The following is a 15219-nucleotide window of genomic DNA, read 5'->3' on the forward strand; positions in this document are numbered from 1 at the left end:
GCCTCTGGTAGACTGGGTTGTTCGCGAGCACTCTCTCCGTAGGGAGAGGGGGCCTACTCCCCGCCTGCTTTGGCCGCTCTGCTTGCTTTCAGCACAGCTGAGTCGGTCATGCAGCCCCCTTACCGTGAGGAAGGGAGAGTGGGGGGGCACGGTAAGTCACGGCCTGGGCTTGTTCCCACTCTGCCTCTTTGCGGGCAGGGGGCTGTGTCAGCTTCCCACCCTTTCCCGCCCTCCGGGCGCGTTCGGGTGGGAGTGGTATCAGTGACTCACCCTTTCCCGCCCACCGGGCATGATCGGGTGAGGGCTGGAGCAGCGTTCCACCCTTTCCCTCCCTCTGGGTTGGATTGGGTGGGCGCTGTTGGACTGTCTTCACAGTCTGTGCCTCTATTGTCCTGGCCCGAAGATCGTTCTCCTCCCCTATCGGGGTGGGTGGGCGGTGGGCTATAGGACTACGGCAGGTGGACGGGTGGGGGTCAGCCGTTTTTGGTTCGTCTCTCTCCATCGCTCTTACTGCTGTGACGAGCCACCCCCCTCCCCATCTGGGGCATGGCATGGCTCAGGCCTTTCTACACAGTGGGGGTGCTATGTACGGCCTTTCCAGGCTATGTTACATACTCCTTCTCTGCTCCATTTGGGGCAGGTGGCTGTGTTAGCTGCCCGCACTTGTCGCGCGTAGCGGTCGGGGAACAATGAGCTTTGCTCCGCTTTGTTCTCGGCAGGGTGCTGTGCCGGCTGTCTACCCCTCTATCCCCTTGGGGTATGTGAGCGGTTGCTCTGGCAGGTGGAGACAGAACATGCTCTTTCTCTCCGGTCTCCCATTCTTTGTGTTCACAATGGTTTGTGGGGACTCGGACTACAGTATCGCCTGGCCAGTGGTCATTGTCCTCAGCCAGCATAGGTCACCCCCCCCCCCCCCCCTCCTAGGGGTGGGTGAGTGATAGGGCTACTTGACTTCGGCAGGTGGACGAGTGAGGGACGGCCGTTTTCGGCCGTTTCTCTATTTCAGTCTTTCCCCCCTCTAGGGGTTACGGCTTTGCTGGTCCACCCCCCTCCCCACTTGGGGTGAGTTGTGGTTCAAACCAGGTAGACTGGTTCTTAGCACTGGGATGCTTCTCTCGCACAGCGGGTGGGGTAAGGCGGGCCGGGCTCGGCTTTGTCTTGTTCCCCCACTCTCGCTCCTTCTCGGCAGGGAGCTGTGCCAGTTACCAACCCCTCTTCCCCCCACCTCTCGTTCAGGTGGGCGGTTTGGGTTGGCAGTCAGAGACTGATCACGCTTTTTCATTCTCACTCTTGGCGGTGTTATCGGCAGGAGTGTTTAGTGCGCGACCTCCCCTGTCTCCCCTCCTTTTGTGTTTTTACACAACTGCTGGTTGGGATTCGGACTCCTTGTTTGAGGAGGGAGAGTGTGTAGGGCTGCCTACTGGTTGTAGGCTTCCCATACTAAAAGCGGCTGCTGTTGCAGCTTACTTTTTCCCGGATAGGTTGGTGGTTTCAGAGCAGGGTGTCTCTCTTCCTTCCTCTTCCGGGATGACTTTGGGTTTACACATGCACAGGCTTTCTCGCAATTGTTTGATTTGCTGAGTCTCCGGTGATTGCCTACCACATGCCACAGTTTTTGGCTTGATCCGCACCTTAGGGTAGTGGTCTTCAGCCTACACCTTTCCCTCTGCTTCATACACAGGGTACTGCTTGCTTCGGGGTTTCAGGCTGCTTCGTTCTCACTTTTAGTGCTGAAGAAGATAGCAGGGAATTTTCAGGCTCAGGGTCTGATCCGGACTTTTTTATTGCCAGGGGCTAGTTTCCTGGCTTCGCTTACAGACCACAGGGAACGTGGGGTTTCATGATGTTACTCCTCCCTCTCCTCTCTGGAGGAGATGGGATGGCATGGTTTAGAGTTTTCTGCTTTTGCTGAGACTCTCTTCTGTGCTCTCTTATAGGCAATCTTATCCTCCCTGAACTCTCTTTTGGGTTAGGGAGGATGCCTTGGATAGGGCCTTAGCCAGGCTGCTGGCAGCTTGGGCTAGGGTCATCACCGAGCAGAGGAGTTCGTCGGTGACGTTCTAGGCCCACACTGTTTTTACTTGATGTGATCTCCTTCTTTTACAAGGGGTTTGATTTCACGCCGGTTACAGGAAGCAAGGGTCAGGCTTTTTCTGGGGTTGTTTAAGCCTACTCAGAAGCCGGAATCTTTCCCTTCCTTATTGGACCACTAGCAGCGCATTTATGCGCTCCCGGTTACAAAGTGGGTGTTATGGTTCAGTGTCTCCTCCCTCTCCGCGGGAGGTGGGTCGGCATGGGCTAGAAGTATCAGCTTTGGCCGAGATTTTCCTCTGTGCTCTCACATGAGCTTTCCTTTGCGTTCCTGCGGACAGGAAATGGCTCGGTTTCTGGAGGGTATTTGTCTCTGGACTACCTCGGGGGCTGGTTGAGCTTTTTCAAGGTCAATCAGCTTGTCAGCTGCACTTTCATATGGTGTTGAACCAGGCTTTTTGCCTGGTGTTCTCAGTAACCAGGCAAAATTCCGAGCTGTCCTCATCCCAGGTTTTTACCTGGGCTTGCTGTTCGACTTTGTCTCTTGGAAGGTTTGTCCTTCACACAAGAGAGAATAGGGAGGCTTTAAGCTCTTTTCACTGCCAGACTGGCACGAGGGCAGACCTCTGCGAGGTCTTTAGACTTGATCTTCGGTCGGACGGTATCGATGGCTATGCTGGCCCTCTAGTCTGTCCTCAAGTTTTTTTGGGGTGCTCGGCCTCACAGGTCTGGGACATGAGGGTCCTCCTCCAGAGTGGGTTCCTCCACGCGAGTAGGTGGCTGGAATCCGTTTGGATCGCTCAGGGCGTTTTCCCTAGCTTTGGTTCCCCCCGGACTTAGACCGCTTTATAGATGCGTTTCCGTCTGGATGGGGCCTACATTGGCAATTGCAGTCTTGAGGCTGTGGATGTAGACGCAACTCCTTGGGCTTCTCTTTTGCCTGGAGTTAAGAGCAGTAGCTCTCAGTCTACTAGCCTTTCTTTTTGGCTATTTGGCTGTTGCATTCGGGCAATTCTTTTGTTGCTTCTTATGTGAACTAGCTGGGAGGAGCAAGTTATCACTCCCTGTCAGACAAGAGTATAAGGGATTAATAATAATAATAATAATAAATAACTTTTCTATAGCGCGAGTCCCATCAATTGGCTCCAGGCGCTTATGCGATTCTGATTGGGGTTTCACACTAAATCTTTTTCTCAGGGGAATATCTCCCCTGCCAGCTCTGCTATCTGGCCGACTCGCTCAACAGGTCCTCTCAGGGCTTGCACATGGGTTGGGCCATCTGCTTACGGGTCTGGAGGTGTGCTGTTTGTGTTTTAGATCGTGGGTTTTGACTCTGGTCTTTGGGCATGAAGCATATAGTTCCTCCACTTTATCTGTGTATGCTCCTTTTTGGCCTCCTTGGCCAATTGGGGTATAGAGCGGGGGTGCAACTCCTTAGCGCCCCTCTCTCAAGCCAGGTGGTTTTTCACCTCTGTTTCTTTTTGGCTTTTGGCAGCTTCGAGGTTCCGGCGTCTCGGCTATCTCAGCTATTTTGAAACAAATAGGCCTCTCTTTTGTTGTTCATGGCGCTCTTGTGGGCATGATCAAAGGACCTTGTTTAAGAGGTTTAGAGGCTTCCCCTTGTTTAACGCGTAGGACTTTGTTCTACTTACTCTGGGCCTCAGCCCCGTAGGGCAGTGAGGCGCATGCGTTTTTGGGGTTTACCAGAGGATGTAGCCTTAGGGCTTTTAGTTCCGTTGGTTCACGGTTTTTGGCCAGATTTTGGGGTATCAGAAACCTGGTCAATCTCCTCTGGTGTTTTATTCCCTCCTCTCGGGAGGATTCTCGCTCCAGGCGATTCGGATTTTCTAACTGTCTGGTTAGACTTTTTAAATCCCTTTTTGACTTTTCAGTCATTTGGAACCACGAGCTTTAGCTCAGGTTCTTATCTCTTTACACTGTGGGTGAAAGAGGCTTCTTTTATTTGTCTCTCTCTAGAGGCTTTGCTACTTTCATTGGACAGTCCTATGAGTGGTGCTTTTTGAACAAGGAGGGGGGGGGGGGGGCGTTCAGTCCTCCCTCTATTCCTTTTCAGGCGTTAGGGAGTCCAGAGTCTGGTGTTCTTCTCTGGCGGGTGGTGTTCCTCTCGCCTATGCGAAGTTTGCCAACAGCTCAGGGACAGAGTTTGGGCTTCCTTTATTGCCGTGTTGCGTTCTGGTCGCCTAGGCGAAGTTTTGCAAACGGCTTACTGGAGATCAGACGATGTGTTCATCAGTTTTTATCTTCAGGATATCTCCTGCACTCGGCTAGACGGCTCCAGTTCATTGCCGGCTTTAGTTGCTGCAGGGCAGGTTCTTTCAAGGACATAAGTAGGTTCCCTCCGCCTTTAGAAGGAATCTGCATTCATGAGAATTGGAGTAAGAATATGTAATTTAATGGAAAATTTTTAAGTAAATTTTCATTTGATTAATATGTACTTACCCAATTCTCATAGTTAATACCCTCCCATCCATCCCCGCTGTCTTATATCCTTGGGGTGTTTTAATAGTCTCGAATGATTATTACGGATGCTGGCGCTCATGTGGTGCGCAGGGTGTTATGGGTAACTGAGCAAGGTCAGGCCACAGCAATGGCTATGGCGTCTCTTTTAGCTTGGTTATCACCCTTCTAAGGGCAGGTAATTTGAGTGGTTTTTTCGACATCTAGCATGTGAGACTGAAGTCAATGCATTCATGAGAATTGGATAAGTATATTAATCAAATGAAAATTTACTTAAAAATTTTCCATTTCTTATACACAAAAAAATAACTTTCCCCTGCCGTATTCCAGGTTCACACAACACCATCACAACACAACCCTCTCAGTGGAAGGACATAGGACGACAAATCTCAACACCCAAAACTGACTAACATCAACACCTCCGAACTCACAAAACTGAATAATAGCTCACCATATAAAAATAAGAAACTGCAAAGCACACGCAAAAACACGTTCTCCATGAAACACTAAACAAACAAACAACTTCACGAGACTGCTTGATTAAGGCTGAACTCGCAAAGCTGAGACCAAAACAAAAACACACACACAAAAAACAAAAGTAAGGGACGTTTCACGAGCAACAAACAACAAACTTGTCCACATGTCATGAATCACTTAAACAAACAGTACAACCGAATACAAAAAAGAGAGTTCAAAACCCGATTTAAAAAAGAGGCCCTGCACGGGCAGGCACACTACGTTTCATGACAATAAAGTTTATTCGTATTCACACACACATACACACACACACACACACACACACACACACACACACACACACACACACACACACACACACATCTGAATTTTATTTCATGAGGTCATGCTAAAACATGATTTCATAGTGGTTTTAAACGGTTGTTTGTGATCGTTTTATGAGAAACTTGATCTTTTAGATATAAGTGCTTGTCTTGTTTTTCAGAGATACTTAGAGAGCTTATGGACAGATCATGGATTATTATTTTAGGATGCACATACTACTACAACAGGAGATATCTGGAGTCGAAAATGGTTGCTGTAATGAAGTGGCACAGATATAAGCACGTAATATGAACTTGTAATGTACAGTGATTGTCAGTGGCTAAATGCAACTGGTTTCAGGGCAACATAGCACTGGAGAAGAGCAAGCGAAAGAAACCATTTGGTTGGATGCCAGAGGAGGGATGGGAGGACTGCAATCGTTTGGCTGTTGAGTTCTCAACCGCCTTCGGCACCTTGCTGGAGGACGTGGAGAGAAATGAAAAAGTGTGGAAAGCGGTGAGTAGCTTACCTTACAAACAGATCAATGAGAATTCAGTAACACATGCTGAAAAGGTATGTTTTTGTGTGTGTTTTGTTTTAGCCTTATTGATTCAATATCAGAGCTGGATTTTTAATCAGGATAAAATAAACAGAAGTTGTTATTTTTTAGAGGACTCCCTCCCTTTTAAGACCCTGTTTTCTCAGATGTTTTGTTCATTACTCAGGGGAGTCAACAAATTAAGAATGTTTTCTTGATCTTGCTGTAGCCATGGTGACAGAACAGAGCCTTACGTTTGAAGAAGATATTTGCTCAGAAAAGTGAATGAACAAGTTTATGTATTTCAGTCGCAATATCTAGTGTGTCCATTCCAAACTGAACAGCAAAGTTTGCATTTGGTATGGTAAGCGCTGTAGTACTACTGACATTCTGTTCACAGATTCTAGGATAGCTACTTACAATTTTGTGAACATTACATTGCAGTGGTATGATCACGACTCGCCAGAATCTGAGCCCTTCCCACTGCAGTACAGGGACAAACTGTCAGATTTTCAGAAGCTAATGCTGCTTCGCTGTTTCCGCGTAGACCGTATCTACCGTGCTGTCATGGAGTTTGTGACCAAAGCCATGGGAGAGAAGTATGTGACCCCGCCCATCATCAGCTTTGAGGCTGTGTTTGACCAGAGCACCCCCAACTCCCCCATTGTCTTCATCCTCAGCCCTGGCTCTGATCCAGCATCTGACCTCATGAAACTGGCTGAGCGCATTGACTTCGGTAGCAACAAGCTCAAGTTCCTTTCTATGGGACAAGGACAGGAGAAGGTGCTTTTTATGTCTTCTTTTTTTCTCTCCTGCTTTCTCCTCTCAGTCCTCATTGGTGAATCTGTCAGTCAATCTGTGTGCTATTTGCAAGTGTATGTATGTTTTCTGTATATGGTCAGTTCTTTAAGACATGGATTGGCTTGCAATATTGGCCATTTAGAAAACACATTTTTTGCAAGAAAGCTGCTGGCCTTAATGAAGGCTCCGCTGTGAATTGTGGTGTATTTGGGTGTTTATGGATTTATTGAGGCGATGGCCTGTAAAGTGATTGATGGTGATACAACAGCCTGCGTGCTGACTGCTATATCCTGTGTCACCAGGTGGCTCTCCAACTGTTGGAGACTGCGATAGCACGTGGCCAGTGGCTGATGCTGCAGAACTGTCACCTGCTGGTGCACTGGCTGAAGGAGCTGGAGAAAGAACTGGAGAAACTCAACAAGCCTCACCCTGACTTCAGGCTCTGGCTCACCACCGAACCCACACCCAGCTTCCCCATCGGCATTCTGCAACGATCACTCAAGGTGGGTATAACACTGTAGCTTGATTTCCTCTCTAGAGACATGCCTGGGGCTGCTGTTATGCTGTTAGGATGTGATTCGCAAGATGTACAAAAGGATCAGAAATGTCAGAGCTTTCAGCTTTACTGGTTACTGGTTACTTTTTATCTGAAGACATTTAGATTAATTGACTATTTGATTTATATCTAGTTTAATATTTTTGAACATCTTGAGTCTACTACCTATATAGCAAAAGTCGACTTTTTTTCTTCTTTACATTTTCTCTTTCCTACAAAATTTGCCATTGTTAAATTTAGTGTATATAGAGACACTGTCCTTCCTGGGAAAAATCCATCTTTTATTTCATGATTTTTCTTCTTGGCAAAACTTGATGCGAGTGGTTGTTGTGGATGCAGGTTGTGACAGAGCCGCCCAACGGGCTGAAGCTGAACCTGCGCTCCACCTACCACAAGATCCCGGCGACGGCGCTGGCTGAGTGTCCTCACTCGGCCTTCTCCTCCCTGGTTTTTGTGCTGGCCTTCTTCCATGCTGTGGTCCAGGAGAGACGCAAGTACGGCAAGATCGGCTGGAACGTGCCCTACGACTTCAACGAGTCCGACTTCCGCGTGTGCATGCAGATCCTCAACACCTACCTGACTAAGGCGCAGGAACAAGGGGAGACCAAGATCCCCTGGAGCAGCTTGAAGTACCTTATTGGAGAGGTGAGAGCAAAACACCACAAACTTCATAATACAACATTTATTTAATGGTTCACACAGCTCGAGGTGCTTTTCAAGTTCAATCAAACAACGACATGATATATACAAAAAATACAATTTGTATTGATAATGTCTCAAAGTGGAAAATATGCATCAAAGTGAGAAAAACTGCGGAAATCATTTTGCTTTCGAGTGTACCGGATAACTTTGAAGTGCTGAGTTTGAGGAGACGAGCGTAGTGTTGGAGACGGCAAGTACACTTGTAAGAGTTGGGAGAGGTAAAGAGGGGCAGAGTTTGTAATCACTTTAAAACAGAGACAGCAGATATTGTACTTGATCCGTTGAACCACAGGCAGCCAAGATAAAAGACAGAAAAGAAAAGAAAAAGAAAAAAAATGTGCAATAAGAGACTAGTGGGTGTTTGAAAAGTAAATTGGTACTTAAGATAGAATGCCTTCATAGTAAGGCAGGATCAACATTTTTTCATCAGTGTTTTATCACTTTGCTTTCACAACATTGAAAATTCAGCTAATACATGTTCAGTTTACATAAAACAACTTGTATTTTATTACAGACATCAGAGATAGTTATGTGATGACTGAAGACAGTAAGGGCCAGTTAATGGAATGACCAAAATATGTCTGTACAGGTGATGTATGGTGGGCGTGCCATTGACAACTTTGATCGGCGCATCCTCAACACCTACATGGACGAGTACATGGGCGACTTTATCTTTGACACCTTCCAGCCCTTCCACTTCTACGTGGATGAAATGGTCGACTACTACATCCCAGTGGAAGGAAGCAGGGACAACTACGTTGGTCAGTTCCACAAAGAAACATTCTCTCTGCCTTGGCTGACCAGTCCTTGTTTTGCCTATTCAACATGCTCCAGCTATATTTTGAAGTTAGAACAAATCAGAACCTTGTGTTTGTTTGTTTTTTATTTGTTTTTATTGCTGAGGTATTGCACACATGTTCTACAGGTGCAGGGGAAATGCATCCCCTAGTAGTCACTGTATGGATTTGCTCAGAGAGCAGACTTTTTAGAAAATGTATGGTTAACTGAAAAATGTGGTTTGCTTCCAGGTTTATACAAAAACCATAGTGTTGATTGTCAGTTAGAACTTGCCCAACAATCATCTTCTTCCTCAAACTAATTAGTAAGAGATTAGATATGCTTTCACAGCAATGGTCAATTCAAACGGTTTTCATTTTCTCTTTGTGCAGACTGCATTGAAACACTTCCCCTGGCTAACACTCCTGAGGTATTCGGTCTGCATCCCAATGCTGAGATCGGCTACTACACACAGGCAGCCAGAGACATGTGGAACCACCTGGTGGAGCTCCAGCCACAGACAGGAGAAACAGGGGCTGGCATCAGTCGTGAAGAATTTATTGACAAGGTCTGTGTCCACTTTTGTTTTGTTCATTGTGACTATGGAATATACTAATCAGTAATACATGTGCATATTACAAAAACATTCTTTGAGTTTATCCATTTCATAATACTAAATACCCGAATTTCAATTTTTGTTGCTGATTTTATTTCTCAGTGACTATTTCATACCTGCCAAGCTCTTGTGGACTCTCACCATAAGATTTTGCTCACAAAACCATAAGTTTGCACCAAAAAGCATAAGACTATGTGCAAAATTGCAGAAGTTGTAAGGCTTCTTTTTAAGCCTACTGTCTATATGATACTTACCGAGACAGTACTATTCTTGCACATTATCTATTATAGGCGGAAAAAATTGGACAAAACGCTGAGTGGGTACAATTATCTCCCATAACCATGCGCCACCGTGGATCCCAAGCACTGTCCGAGTGCTTCCCCCTTACAGGATGTAGGTGGCGCGTCCTCTTTCTTTATGAGCTGCAGACCCTCAAAAAGCCCATAACATATCAAGAGGGGAGGCGGGAGGGAAACTCTAATAGTACTGTCTCGGTAAGTATCATATAGACAGTAGGCTTAAAAAGAAGCCTTACAGTCAATATAACACTTACCTCGACAGTACTATTCTTGCACAGAATACCAGAGTGGTGTGAGGGTGATATGTAGAGTATTAAACTCCTTAATCAAAATCACTTAAATCCAAGGATTAAGATACCCAGGCAATTTTCGAACAGTACTACCGTAAAAGAAAATATACCCAAGAAACATACCTTAGACTGACGTGACCATGCTAGCAACCACTGCTGTGTGGTGAACTCAATGTCAAAGTCCAGGCCACTCAAAGCTTGAATACCACTGAGTCTACGGCAAGTGGCTAAAGCGACGAGGAACAATTAGTCTTGAAATCAGCAACTTGATACTGATGCCTGCCAGGGGTTCAAACTCATTGCTACGCAGGAGTTTGAGGACCAGAAAGACATCCCCCTTGGGAAATGAAACCCGAGGTTTAGACACCGCTGCATTGCTAATACCCGAAAGGACATTAGCGATGAGGGAGGACCTGATCAAGTGTTCAGTTCTGCGACCAGTAGCGGCCGCAATCGTGGAAGCGATGGCAGATCTGTATCCAAGAAGAGTCTTAGAAGAAAGACTCTTCTTTTGATACACTTCCACCAGGAAGTTGGCCAAGTCCTGTGTTGAGGGATAAAGCGGCTTTATCCCCTTGGACAAGGCGAAGGTGGCCCAAGCTCTCCAGCGTAAGTCGTAGAGCTGATTAGTTGATCGCCTCTTAGCGTTCAAGGAAAACTCTACTGAACTCTTGTGCAATCCTAGTGCAAGCAGTTTGGAGCGCACAAGAGCCATGCGGTCAAGCACAGACTCTCTGGACGTGGATGAGGGAGGCATGATCGAGGCTGGAGCAGACCTCCCCCGTCCAGATCCAGAGGTAGAGGGTCTACGTGGGTGAGACCGCGAAGATCTGGAAACCACGGAGCTGTTGGCCAGTAAGGCGCGACCAAAATCAGTCTTGGTCGTTCCTGCAGATATTTTGCCAGCACCCTCGGAATCAGAGATGTCGGGGGATAGGCGTAAGCATCGAGGAGCCTCCACAAGAGAGTGAATGCGTCCAAGTGGAACGCATTCATGTCTCGAAAGGGGCTGACGTACCTGGGAAGCCGAGCGCTGAATCGAGTTACGAACAGATCGATCAGAGGACGGTCCCACCTTGCCCACAGACGCTGTAGAACGTTGTGAGCGATGGTCCATTCTGTGGAGAGAACCTGATCGCCCCGACTGAGAATGTCGGCCAGGGCGTTCAGTTTCCCCGGAACGAACTGGACTGACATCCGGACCTGATTGGTCTGGCACCAGAGCAGAATCTCCTCCGCCAACAGGGAGAGGGACCGAGAATTGGTGCCCCCCTGGTGGCGAAGGTAAGCTAAGCATGTGGTGTTGTTGTCCCCGTTGAAAATCAGAGGGGCCAAGGACAGGCCGAATGGGAGGGCCCGAAACTCGAACACCGTGCCCTCCCAAACGAACCGGAGCAGATGTCGGTACCCCGGGGCCACCAGGATGTGGAAGTAAGCATCCTGGAGGTCCCAGACATGGCCCAATCATTTGGCCGGATGGCCAACCGGACCGACGAAGGGGTTTCCATCTTGAACTTGCACCTGTGAAGGTACAAGTTCAAGGTGGAGAGGTCCAACACCGGCCTGAACCGGCCGTCCTTTTTTTTTTTGGGGGGGGACGGTGAACAGGCGGGAGCAGAACCCCAGAGAAGGCTGAGAAAGGGGGTAGACCGCCTTCTTCTCGACCAACGAGTTCACCTCGTCCTGAAGAGCCTGCCATCTGGCAGGCTCTCGAGGAGGGGGGAACGTCCAAGGTAGAGCGGACAATGGAGGTTGTGACGACAGCGGTAGAGAAAACCCCGACCACACCACCCTCAAGAAAAACTGGTTGGAGACCAGTCTGCCCCACATGCCGCGGGCCCGAAAAAAGGGAACCGACGGACGAAAGAGGGGCAACTTGAGGGGGCGTCAACGTAGGGCCGGGACTCCCTGAAAATTCTGCTGGCGGGCAGGCGCAGGCTTGCGACCACCCCCCCTGGTGGTGCTGCTTCCCCTTACCTGTCTGAGCACCCTTCGTCTTGCTTGGGAACGCAACAGGCGCCTAAGAGGAGGAAGAAGGAGGCAGTGAAACTGGCTTCTTCTTCTTCTTCTGAGGCTGGGAGCTGGAGGTGACTGTAGCACTTCTCTTACTCCCCGCCGCCGTCGCCGAAGCAGCGAGGCCAACCATCAGAGAATCAGTGTTCCTCTGGCGTGTGGACTCCACCACAGAACGAACAGTGTCCGGATGAAAGAGGGAAGAAGGCTGAGGAAACGTGTTCCTCAGACTCTTCCTCATATCCGGAGGCACTATAGAAGTAGGCAGAAAATGATCACGGAACAGGGCCAATAAAGTGGACCCGTGTTCCAATGGCCAATTCTGCCGCAGACGTCACGCACGATCGCACGGCATGCAAAGCCCGATCCACTCGAACCGTGTCAAGGACCCGAGTGGAATCGGACTCTGCCCGATCGGGAGGGTCCAACAGTGTGGACAGCGTGCTCATCCATGTCAAGGCCTGTGATTGGGCCTCGACTGTGGAAGAAACGGTGGCCTCAAGATTGTGGAACGAAGCAGAGCTCAGTTCCACCTTCTTGACCGAAGGCACCTCCCCAACGAACACATCACCGTCAGCCCCACCCTAAACACTCGAAGTCTGGAAAGGGAGAGTTCGAGAGTCAAAGGGAAAAGGGAGGGACGAAACAGATTGGACACGAGGAAACAGTGGAGGTGCGCCTCCCGAAGGAAAGCATGGCACTGAACCCGCGTCCTCCCGAGGAACATAGGTCGCGTTTGCACGTGAATCTGTACTCCTCAGGCGATGTGCTGCCGCTTCCACCGTGGCACTTAGACTAGGGTGGAACGCGAATTGCCGGCGGCCGGATCGTTCATAAAACGAGCCGCCGGCAGACGCGGCGTGAGCCTCCCGCGCCCGGGCCGAAGCGGACTCAAAGGACGAGAGGGCGTCTCAGGGAAGGACGTCCTGAAACTGTTCAAACGTCCTTCTAGCTGTGCGAGGACGAGCCTCCTGCCTCTCGTCCTCAGACCCCGGGTCCACGTCCTGTGTGTCAACACTAGACGACAGACGCTTAAGAGAGGCATCCGTGACGTCAAGACGCCGCGTGATGTCTGTCATGTACTGTTGGAAAGTACGAAGCATAGCTTCGGAAGTTCCATCAGAAACCGGCAAGGGTAGAGGTTCAGTGTTAACCTCAGGGCGACCCTGATCCTCCTCCCTATCGTCCTCCGACTCACTCTCCTCTTCACTTCCCGACAACTCCTCAAAAGCAGGAGTGTAGGGAGCTTGAGGGGGAAGAGCCGAAAGCGATGAAGCAGGCTGTGAAGAAACGCCCACAGAAGCAAGAGGCCGCGAAGACCCCTGCCCCAAAGACGAAACGTCTCCAGCAGCCGAAGGGGGAGAAAAACAACAACCCTGCGACTGTTGGGTCAGCCCAGCCAACGAACCCCCGCCATTTATAGACTGAACAGGAACCCATCGGGTCTGATCAGAAAAGAAATGGTCCGGTCCGGTCGGGGGTGCCGATCCGGTCCGGTAGGGTGGTCCGGTCCGGTGCCGTACCATCCGGAGGTCCCGTTCAGCACCGAACCATCGTACCCACAGAAGTGTTCGGGTGGTTAGGTCCGGACGTGGACACACCGTACCATCCGGACCCGTAGGTCCGGTGGTCCGGTATGGTCCGGTTCGGTGCCAGACCATCCAGACCAACAGAGGTGGTCGGGTGGTCCCGCACCGGACCATCCGGACCCGTAGGTCCGGACCCGTAGGTCCGGTACCATCCGGAGGTCCTGTTCGGCACCGAACCATCCGTACGCACAGAAGTGTTCGGGTGGTTCGGTCCGGGCGTGGACGTACCGTACCATCCGGACCCGTAGGTCCGGTTCGGTGCCAGACCCTCCGGACCAACAGAGGTGGTCGGGTGGTCCGGACCGGTCCGGTAGGGTGGTCCGGTGTTCCGGTCCGGTGTTCCGGTCCGGTCCCGTACCATCCGGAGGTCCCGTTCGGTACCGAACCATCCGTACCCACAGAAGTGTTCGGGTGGCTCGGTCCGGACGTGGACACACCGTACCATCCGGACCCGTAAGTCCGGTATGGTCCGGTTCGGTGCCAGACCATCCGGACCAACAGAGGTGGTCGGGTGGTCCGGTCCGGACCGGACCACCGGTCCAGCACCGGACCATCCGGACCCGTAGGTCCGGTCCGGTCCCGCACCATCCGGAGGTCCCGTTCGGCACCGAACCACCCGTACCCACAGAAGTGTTCGGGTGGCTCGGTCCGGACGTGGACATACCGTACCATCCGGACCCGTAGGTCCGGTTCGGTGCCAGACCATCCGGACCAACAGAGGTGGTCGGGTGGTCCGGACCGATCCGGTAGGGTGGTCCGGTGTTCCGGTCCTGTGGTCCGGTCCCATACCATCCGGAGGTCCCGTACGGCACCGAACCATCCGTACCCACTGAAGTGTTCGGTCCGGACGTGGACCTACCGTACCATCCGGACCCGTAGGTCCGGTGGTCCGGTATGGTCCGGTTCGGTGACAGACCATCCGGACCAACAGAGGTGGTTGGGTGGTCCGGTACCGGACCATCCGAACCCGTAGCTTCGGTCCGGTCCCGTACCATCCGGAGGTCCCGTTCGGTACCGAACCATCCGTACCCACAGAAGTGTTCGGGTGGCTCGGTCCGGACGTGGACATACCGTACCATCCGGACCCGTAGGTCCGGCATGGTCCGGTTCGGTGCCAGACCACCCGGACCAACAGAGGTGGTCGAGTGGTCCGGCCCCGACCGGACCACTGGTCCGGTACCGTACCCTCCGGACCCGTAGGTCCGGTGTGTTCCGGTTCGGTGCCAGACCACCCAGACCAACAGAGGTGGTCGGGTGGTCCGGTCCCGACCGAACCACTGGTCCCGTACCGTACCATCCGGACCCGTAGGTCCGGGGGGTCCGGCAAGGGCCAGAGGTACTGTCCCGCACCGGACCCTAAGGTCCGGTACGGTCCCGTACCATGGGTCCCGTCCAGACCAAAACCCGGAGGTCAAGTCCAGTCGGGACCCGTGGGTCCGGTTCGATCCCGACCCGTAAGCCTGGAACGTTCCGGACCCTTGGTCCGGACCATCCGTCACCCGAACACCAGACGCTAAGGAATGGCGTGGGGTCAAGACGGTCCGGTCGGAGGTGTCGGTCTGAGCAACAGAAACAATGTTCCCGTCGCCCTGACCATTCGACAGAAGTACCACGTTCTGTCGAACACCTCCACGTCCAGTAACTAGTCGGCCGGAGCGTTTCAAGAGGGACAGCCACCAGTCACACGGACGTCAGAGGGAACCGTAGTAGCAGTGGTCGTAGGCACGAAGCCTGAAACCCCTGCCCCCA

The 15219-nt window shown here is 51.0% G+C and overlaps 1 protein-coding gene across 1 annotated transcript in view; it reads left to right on the forward strand.

Moving 5' to 3' along the window:
• Positions 1-15219, forward strand: part of LOC138975913 (dynein axonemal heavy chain 10-like) — a 131020-nt gene that overhangs the window by 92586 nt on the left and 23215 nt on the right. Inside the window, exons 67-72 of the mRNA XM_070348677.1 lie at positions 5650-5805; positions 6272-6610; positions 6931-7131; positions 7524-7829; positions 8476-8647; positions 9056-9231. Coding sequence (XP_070204778.1) covers positions 5650-5805; positions 6272-6610; positions 6931-7131; positions 7524-7829; positions 8476-8647; positions 9056-9231 — 1350 coding nt within the window. The remainder of the gene's footprint in view (positions 1-5649; positions 5806-6271; positions 6611-6930; positions 7132-7523; positions 7830-8475; positions 8648-9055; positions 9232-15219) is intronic.

Source organism: Littorina saxatilis, linkage group LG9, assembly GCF_037325665.1.
Source record: "Littorina saxatilis isolate snail1 linkage group LG9, US_GU_Lsax_2.0, whole genome shotgun sequence".
Taxonomy (NCBI): Eukaryota; Metazoa; Mollusca; class Gastropoda; order Littorinimorpha; family Littorinidae; genus Littorina; species Littorina saxatilis.